Source organism: Lolium perenne, chromosome 7 (assembly GCF_019359855.2).
Source record: "Lolium perenne isolate Kyuss_39 chromosome 7, Kyuss_2.0, whole genome shotgun sequence".
Lineage (NCBI taxonomy): Eukaryota > Viridiplantae > Streptophyta > Magnoliopsida > Poales > Poaceae > Lolium > Lolium perenne.
The window spans coordinates 213,519,759-213,528,992 of NC_067250.2; the positions used below are offsets into that span (position 1 = coordinate 213,519,759).

Below are 9,234 nucleotides of genomic sequence, written 5' to 3' on the forward strand. Positions count from 1 at the left end.
GTAACTCCTAGTCAACAAAGAATTAGTAAAACAGTAATAAGATAACATTATTTGACGCATTGCATGTTGTTTAGAGAAAATAAAGACATGTTACATATTAAGTTATCGTATTTACTTCTTTCTATCTCCAACAATTAATGTTCCATGCCAATAAAATTATACTCCGTATCATATAACTAAAGTAAAAAAGAACGTTACAAGGAAATACATTTTATAAAATGAAAATAATTTACACATGAACGTGGGTGTTTCCGTCACCATCCGTTTTGCTCTGATATTTAAACTTCATAAAATAGAGAAAAAAATAACTTATCCTTTTATTTTTTAACCAAGAGAAGACAATTTTTAAAATTTATGCTCCGCAAATCATACTGCATATTTTGACAATTGGCATAGCGCTAGTGTACATGCCCTAACCGTCTTTGTAAAAAAAAGGAAAGTATTCGTCTTCCAAGTTCCAACGCAAAAATGAATCACCCATAGAAGAAGTAACGTGCTGGGTACGAATTTCGATTTTTCTATGGTGCTTTCCGTAAAATCACAGAAAAGAGAGAGAAAGAAGGAACAGAGTAGCCCGCCCGAATCCAGCCCAAGCCCAGTTTGGACGAGACAGACACATCAGACATGGCGACGCCCATGGAAGAGGACCTGCCGGAGGCGGGGGCGGCGCCGCCGCCCTCGGATGTCGCCGGTGGAGGCGCCGGAGACGGAGGGAAGCCCTCTGATAGGCCGCCCTCGGACTCCGACTCGGACTCGTCGGACTCTGACGACGGAGGTGACGGCGGCGACGAGCTCCGCATCCAGGCCCTGGAGCGCGCCCTCCAGGAGCAGCCTCTCGACTACGACTCCCACGTCCAGGTACCCCGTCCGCCGCATCGCTCTCTAGTCTCGCTGACTGACGGCTAGGGCTTCGAGCGGGTTTTGTGACGCACGCCCACGGGCTGATGCAGCTCCACGGCGGTATCCCTGCACACACTCTAGGTTTTCGATTCAGGGCGTGTGGCTGACCTCATTTCGTTAGAAAAAGTAAATACAATCTTGATTTCTATGTCCATCTGTATGTGCGGCAGTAAATGGGCGTCTTTCTTATGTCAGTAGCTGAAGTTCGGTCGCCATGGGTGGAGATTGAGACGGTCACCATGTGACTAGCTTGATGATTGGTGTGTGTTTGCTCTAGGTTTCAATTCTGCTGTACATTTAATGTTCGAGCTAATTAGTGAATCTCAGAAGCGGGATGCATTAGCAGTGGCGTCTAAGCGCTAAGTTATCATATTAGGGCGTGCTCCTATGCATTTGGACCTTTGATATACTAGGTTTGGGCATTAGTAGGGCGATTTCAGCACGGCTGAGCTCCTTTGCTAAGAGAGAGGATTTTTTGTGGGTTTAGTATTGGGATGCTTTGGCTGCCTTAGGTAAAGCGGATACTGACTAGTGTTGACTGATAAGTGCTGCCGTACAACTAGATTAATGTTGATGGTTTTTTTTTCTGTTCCGTGTTGTTGGCAGTTCATACAACTCCTAAGAAAATCTGGGAATATCGACAAGCTTCGTGCTGCAAGGGAGGAGATGAACAAGTACTTCCCTCTCACACCAAAGATGTGGCAGGAATGGGCCAAGGATGAGATTTCATTGAGCTCTGGGTTTGTGACTCTTTTCTCTCAAAGTGATCTTATGAAGTATTTATGTTATCGGCACTAATACCTCTCTACTGTCTCTGTTTGTACAGTCGTGGATCTTTCGATGATATTGAAAAGCTCTATGAATGTGGAGTGCAAGAGTATCTGGTACGTTGAACTGTTTTTGTGGAATTGAGTTTAGAATGTTGAGGGATGGAGTGCTAACTTATCTTGATGATTCTGGTATTGCAGAGTATTAAGTTATGGCGGGATTACCTTGATTATGTTGAGGAGCATGATCAGTCAGTGTCACAATGTACACAATCTGGTCTCTCAAAAATGAGGGATTTGTATGAGCGTGCAATCACTGCAGGGGGTCTACATGTGACTGAAGGCAGCAAACTGTGGGAAGCCTACAGGGAATATGAGATGGCTATTTTGACCATGAGTGATGGAAATGATGAGGAGAAGGCAAAGCAGGTGCAGCGCATACGTGTTCTCTTCCACCGCCAGCTATCTGTGCCTTTGGCTGACATTGAATCAACACTCGCTGAGTATAAGAGCTGGGAAGCTGAAGAAGGCAGTACAAAGGACCAAGATTCCCAGTTTGATGATGTTCCCCCAAATGTTTTATCTGCTTACAAAAAGGCCAGCGAGATGTACAATGCTCGGAAGCAGTATGAGGATCAACTAAGTGACACAACCGAATCCGAAATTAACAAACTACAAGTGTTTCTGGTATGGAAAAGATTTTCTTTACCAAATATTTGTTTTCAGTAAACTCACTGTTGGCTGTTTTTTTGGGAATGAAACAGAAATACATCAAATTTGAGGAATCTTGTGGTGACCCTGCTCGTGTCCAAATTTTGTATGAACGGGCTGTTTCGGAGCTTCCTGTTTCAAGTGATCTATGGATGGGATACACGAGTTACCTGGACAGAGCCCTGAAGGTACACACTGCGATGTGACAATATATCTAGATCTCTATATCTGAACTTCTAAATGTTAATAATTGCTTAATTTCTTATTTCTTTTGCAGGTACCTGCTATACTCAAAAGCGTTTACCACAGAGCTACGAGAAACTGCACATGGATTAGTGATCTATGGGTCCGTTATTTGCTGTCATTAGAGCGCATTCATGCATCTGAAGACGAACTGCGACATGTAAGTTCCTTGGGTCTTTATGTTGGAATGTAGTTGGTGTTTTTATAACTAAGAAGCTCAAAATCTTACTGTATTGGCATGATTTATTATCCAAAGTCTGGTCCCCGTGTTCAGTAGTTCAGTTTATTATATCATATAATTACTGTGTTTTGGCTTTATAATTTAGGAACTAATTGTGCATATGCAAATAATATAATGGCATAATTCAGTCTCCGAGTTTGGTGCCACTGTTCAGTAGTTTATTTACTGCATTGTACTATATTCACTGAGTTTTCTTACTTCTAATAGCATACATGTCTTAAAAATGATCAGAGGGGCTATATTTAAGCTTTATTACTTTTGATTTGAACTAACGTTTTCCAAAATTCATTCACCTCTCTTGGCAGTTAAGTATACCTTTCATGCGAGCACATGCTGCTCATATGAAGTAATTATTTCTATTAAGATGATTGTGTATTTAGGTAGAGAAATAGAGGTCTGCTACTACTTTATAGTGAGAACCCCATAATAAAGTGGAGGAAAGTTCATTTTAATATAGTGTTCGGTAGTATGTTAGGATATTTAATTACCTCCTAGATGTAATGTGCATGGATAGACGATAAGGCAGTATTATAGTAACAAATATGGGATGTTATTTTGTGTGAAGAAAGTTATTTAGATAGGAAAGAGACACGACTAGAGATGGAAATCTAATCTTTATCTGCATTCTTTGGATTGTTACTTAGGGGTCAATTGTGCCTATATAAGGAACATCATATTTATCAATTATCAGTCAAGCAATAAGAGACTAATAAATCGGTTATCTCCCTCATTCACCCCCCTGACCTATGTCCTAGTCCCCACTCCCCAACCTGCCATCTTCATGGCAGTAGTTACCTAGTTTGTTTCCCAGTAACTAGATAATATCCTAAAGAAACAAGCACTTAATGAGTACCGCATGCCATGACCCATGAAGTGCCTGATGTCTTCACTGTACTTTTTTTTTGTTCCCTTAGGGATATTATTGTTTGTCTTGTCTTTATTTTCTTCTTCTATATATATATTAGGAAATGACAACATATATGTACGTGTATGTTGTTTTCAGGTCTTTGAGCATGCCATTCAATGTTCTTTTCCAAGCATGAAGGAGGTAATTTATCTCTACTGTAACCTCTCTTTCTCACCCACACACACCCGCAATCATGCTCGCATGTGGGCATCCACATCACATCTTGTTCCATATTGGAACACTGTTCTTGTCAGGATGGTAATTGTAATCTTATAGTAGAGCTTGACATTATCAGCTTAACATTATCTGCTTTTCCTGGATAAACTAACACATTCTTTTGAGAACTCCTGTCCAATAGCATTTAATTTTCTGTCAACTGATGTAGTAAAGTCTTATTTACCTTCCATTTGGATTATCATTTTTGCAGTATCTCGATATTTATCTTACTCGAGTTGATAGTTTAAGACGAAGGATGCCAGCTGGCTTGGATTTTGAAGTGATTAGGCAGACATTCGTTGTACGTTCTCTATGAGCTTTCTGTGCACACACATTTTAATTTTATGTTTACTTGGGTTTATTTGAAGGGAGAGTTAAATATGGGTATATTGTGTCAGGGTGCTGCTGAGTTCCTCTCACCGCAACTAGGAACCGAGGAGTTATTGCTCTTGCATGCATACTGGGCCAAATTAGAGTGTAATATTGGCAAAGATCTAGCTGCAGCTCGTGGAGTTTGGGAAAATACTATCAAGAAAAGGTTATATTACTATTATTTGTGCCGAGTTCATACAATTTTCTCATTTCTGGCACTTAGTTAAATCTGTTATTCTTCCAGTGGGTCTGTGTTGGAGGTTTGGCAGCACTATATTTCAATGGAGACAGAAATGGGACACATTCACGAGGCAAGATCACTTTACAAGCGTTGTTATAGCAAAAAGTTTGCTGGGTCTGGATCAGAGGTAAATTCTTGAGTAACAAGAGTGTCTCCTTCCTGCCTGATTGGTCTGTAAACCAACTGCCAGTGAAATTTCTTGTGCAATGTGCTGATTGATCTACTAGGCGTTACAATAATGGAATGTTACAAGATGTTATATATCCAAAAGCATATCAGGCATATCCATAGTGATTAAGGATTAGAGCTGAATGGTAGCCTCCTATTTAATTTGGACTATTTCAAGTAGGTAAACTAATTATAATATGCAACAGTTGACCAAATTGCTAAGGTAACATGCGATGATATGAGATGAGATCTCTTCTGTTGTAAGATTATTATCCATCCTACAGGTTAACCATTCAGGTGGACTTGAACTGTACACCAAAGTTAAGCACCAAGACATGATCTCCAGATATAGTTTTGCTTGTTTAACCTAATTCTTACTGACTAGTAGTTGAATACTCAAATACTTTATTTCAGTAAAAACTTTATGTGTATTGCCAAAGGAAGCTTGACTCATACTCTTAATGAATTTGCATCGTCATTTATGTTTGATCTGAATACTGATGTCTGCAACTTACTAGGCTATATGTCATGCATGGATAAGGTTTGAAAGGGAACATGGCACCTTGGATGATTATGACCTTGCCATAAAAAAGGTACGCCACTCAACAGTTTTTAGTTTTTGGCTGTATCATTTTCTATCGATTAAATTTAAACCACATCAGCTATGGAGGTGGTAGGTGTCTTGCTAGTTTCCTTATGTACTTGAGTATTGTCTTTTCTGAACGGGGAGGTACCAGGTTGGGCATTTAGCTGTGAGCCTCTCTATTAATTTGCCTTGCATCTGGTTTAATCTTAATAAATTTTGCATTGGAGCAGGGAGAGGATAAATGGATAATGCTGGTTGTAATATTTGACAAGTACAACGTCTTTTTTTTATTTGTTGCATTAAACTGGATCTTTTCTAGCGAATAAATATTTAATTGGCATGGTGCATCATGCACCTTTCATATCCCTCCAAACACTATTTGATTGTATGTATGTGAGTAAATTATACTTGAATTGGTTATGAATATGCTTATATGCATGAAGCACTTGTTCAATGCCTCTGTCCTGTACTGCAACACATAAGATCTACTATCCTTCTTGATTATTCTCCATAATATGATAGTGCCACAAGTTTCTTAACGTTCCTGGTTCCATTTGCATAATGTCAGATCATATGCTACAATTGATACCATAAAGGTTTACATGCTAGACTAGTCCCTTGTGCAATCAAGATTTGTTACATCTGTTGCATTTGTAATTATTTTTGAAATGGGTTACCATATCCCACGTCAACATGCCATGTCAAAAATGTTTTATGATTTAACTTTGTGGCTTAGATTGGTGTACAATAGGTCGTGTAAACTGTTGTTGCTTAACTAATCATCGTGCTATTTGACCAGGTCACCCCTCGTTTAAAGGAGATTATGATGTTCAAGGCTCAGCAAGAGGTTAAATCTGACCCATCTTCAGCCCCCAAAGAAACTTCATATGCAAATGATTCCTCTCAGAAAAGAAAGGCAAGTAAAATGACCAGCAAAGTGCAGCCTCCTGCTAAGAAAAGGAAAGATGTCCCACCTAAAAAGATGGCGCCATCAGATGTCCACGGATCGAAGGATCAAAGCACAAACAGTGATCTTCAAGAAGCTGGTGAGGTCAGCAGGGGGAAGGCTGAGGCATCGATGGAAATGAAAGCTGAAGGTGTCAACCAAGGAGGAAATACAAGTTCAAATCAACCAAAGCCACACGTATACAGGGACAAATGCACTGCGTATGTGTCAAATATAGACTTTACGGTACGCCACTATTTGTTTCTTATGTGCACTTACTCCGAACTTCAATGAACCAAGCTTCCACTCTCTGTATAGGCTACTGAGGTGGACATCCGCCGTTTCTTTTCTGACATTGGTGGTGTGACAGACATAAGGTTGCTGAGGGACAGATTCACCAAAAAATCGCGGGTACATGTTCAATCCTTTGCACTGGAAGTTTGTATGTTTCAGCATTCTGGTATCATTGTTTAGAATCCCGAACTGTTAGTATGGCATAGCTATCTTCTAATTGTTCTCGCGCTTAGCATGTTTGCGATTTTAAGAGAAACAGTGGGTTCTATTATCCCTGCCCCCTTTCACATTATGCTCTTGTAATTTTTGAGTTGCAGGAATTCTCTGTTTTATAGTTTATGGAGCGCATTCTCAGAAAATTTGAATCTGTGTTTTGATTTGTTTTTCGATGGACGTTTTTTTGCAGGGTTTGGCGTATGTGGACTTTTCAGACAAGGAACATCTTGAGGCAGCCATTAGAAAGAACAAGCAGAAGTTTCTCAGTAAGAAAGTAAGTGTTGCTTATTCAGATCCAAGCAAAAGTAAGAAGAATCGTGAAGCAGGCATTGCTTCCAAAGGCCAGGGTATGCTCTTTGACTGAGACCCCCACTTCTTCTCTGGTTAATAGTAAATTGTGTTCTATTCACATTACTAAATCATATAAATCCAAAGCCTATAACTACTGTGCATACCAGTAAGAAACAGAAACTTTAGAGCTGGCAGACATGGCTCCATATTCAACTTTTTTGCTATCTACTGTTAGTTGGTTACCGGAAAAATTGAACTGTCATCGAAACTAGCCAACTGGTAGTGTTTTTGCTATGCTCTTTGATAGTCAAGCACTTGAAAAGTTGCAGTATGGTAAATACCTGTCTTTTTCTTCATACTGAACTCTTCAGTCAAAGAGGCACTTGTCAATTGTGACTGGCATCTGAGACCTGTTGGCATTGTAGCATTGAGCATGTACTTTCACACTTATACGCCTCACTATTTGCAAACTTGCAGTGCAATAAAAAGCCGCATGGATCTCCCCTATTTGAAAAAAATTGCAGACTTGCAGTAGCAGGATCATATCCTCCTTTGCATGTTTACAGTGATGCAAAGGTGGTTTACTTTATAATTGTATATCTTGGATTGCTGTATGACCCCTTTTGTGTATTTTATTTTCTCTTCCCTTGAGGACATCTGACTTATAACATTTCCCCACAATTGATTGGTGTGACCTTATGGGAGCATAAAACTGAAATTAGTGACACCTGCTGGTCCTTCGCTAGGCACCTTAATTGTTACCTTAATCACTTGGGCTACATCCTTGTAGTTTCAGATTTTGACCAATCTAATCTAATTTACGTGAGCTCGTTTCTTCAGATAAATTGCCTTCTGGGGGTGACCATGATGAGAAAGCGCCAGCTGACGGTAGTTCAGAGAAGGAAATGCCCAAAGGTGACACGAAAATGACAGGAAAGAGCACGCTGTTCGCGCCGAGGTCAGTGATCAAACCTCTCGGGTGGAACAAGAGTGAGAAGCCCGATGTTGCTGCGGAAGAGCTAAAATCAAATGATGATTTCAGAAACCTGTTGCTTAAGAAGTGATGTTGGTAGGCAGGTTAGTTCTTTGGTACCTTCATGTCACACTGTATGCTAGGGCCTCTACCTTGTACTTGTTGAATGGAACATCCCCGCATCTGTCATGAATACAAGGAACTGTTAATATGACCTTTGACCGACACCTAGTGTCATTGTGTTCGCCCTTTGGCACGAGAAATCTTGGTTGCAACATTGGTAGTTCTTTGGCACGAGAAATCTTGGTTGCAACATTGGTTGTTCTTTGGCACAGAGATATCTTGGTTGTAATATCCGTTTCAAAAAATTCTCTGGCACGAGAAATCTTGGTTGCAACAGTGGTAAGTTATTTGGCACTCTAATGAAAAAGGTCAGTGAAGCAAGCCGTTCTAGTTTGTTTGGCACAGTTCCATTCTGCTAAATCATTGCATACGAAGTTTCTGAATCGGTTGAAGCGTGGAAGACACCTGAGGAACAATAAAAGTAGCAACAATGCTCCACCTACGTGCTGGATCTACGGAATTTTCTTACGGGCGCTAGGTTGTTCAGCACGATTGGAGGAGGTGCAACAGTTCACAGTTGTTCCGAATAATCTTCACAGCATGGCTGAGGGCGATTTTTTTTAAATAATACATTTTTAATCAATTTTACAAATAATATACATTTTTAAAATTTTACGAATCTGTGACTCGGTTGGGTCGACGGATCGGCTCACTGCTAAGGGCATCTCCAACGGCGAGACGCATTTCGGACGCCCAAAATGTCCGCGGGCGTCCGTTTGCGTCGCCTGGCGGACGCTGAAATAGTCACGCGTCCGTTTGCGTCTGGGCCTAGCTCCAGCGGCGACGCATTTTCGGCGCAGGCCATATTTAAAAAAAATTAGATTGTAGCCTCAAATTTGCACGAAATTACAGCCGTAAATTGAGGTCTGCAATATGTTCATCATACTTTGCATAAGGTACGAAGCAAAGTGGAGCAAAAGGGGCACAACAAGGCGTGAACAGCAATAAAAAAAGTCCAAAAGGAGGCCAAGGTACTGGGCGCATGGCGATGGCGATCAGGCGCGAGATTTCGGCGCGCCTCTTCATGAAGCATGCCCTG

The 9,234-nt window shown here is 40.7% G+C and overlaps 1 protein-coding gene across 1 annotated transcript; it reads left to right on the forward strand.

Moving 5' to 3' along the window:
- Positions 1-578: 578 nt before the first annotated feature.
- On the forward strand, positions 579-8,373 carry LOC127314267 (uncharacterized). Its single transcript, XM_051344717.2, has 15 exons — positions 579-858; positions 1,507-1,640; positions 1,727-1,784; positions 1,869-2,354; positions 2,432-2,566; positions 2,656-2,781; positions 3,866-3,910; positions 4,197-4,286; positions 4,384-4,523; positions 4,602-4,725; positions 5,285-5,359; positions 6,152-6,544; positions 6,617-6,709; positions 6,999-7,155; positions 7,940-8,373. Exons 1-15 carry the CDS (start codon positions 625-627, stop codon positions 8,161-8,163), a joined length of 2,514 nt encoding a protein of 837 aa, XP_051200677.1. The 5' UTR covers positions 579-624; the 3' UTR covers positions 8,164-8,373.
- The last annotated feature ends 861 nt before the right edge of the window (positions 8,374-9,234 follow it).

Excerpts from the sequence above, each read along its gene's own strand:
- LOC127314267 (XM_051344717.2), top strand. The coding sequence starts at position 625 with ATGGCGACGCCCATGGAAGAGGACCTGCCGGAGGCGGGGGCGGCGCCG. Across the intron at positions 6,545-6,616 it reads TGTCAAATATAGACTTTACG|GCTACTGAGGTGGACATCCG; the intron begins GTACGCCACTAT and ends CTCTCTGTATAG. Across the intron at positions 6,710-6,998 it reads GATTCACCAAAAAATCGCGG|GGTTTGGCGTATGTGGACTT; the intron begins GTACATGTTCAA and ends GTTTTTTTGCAG.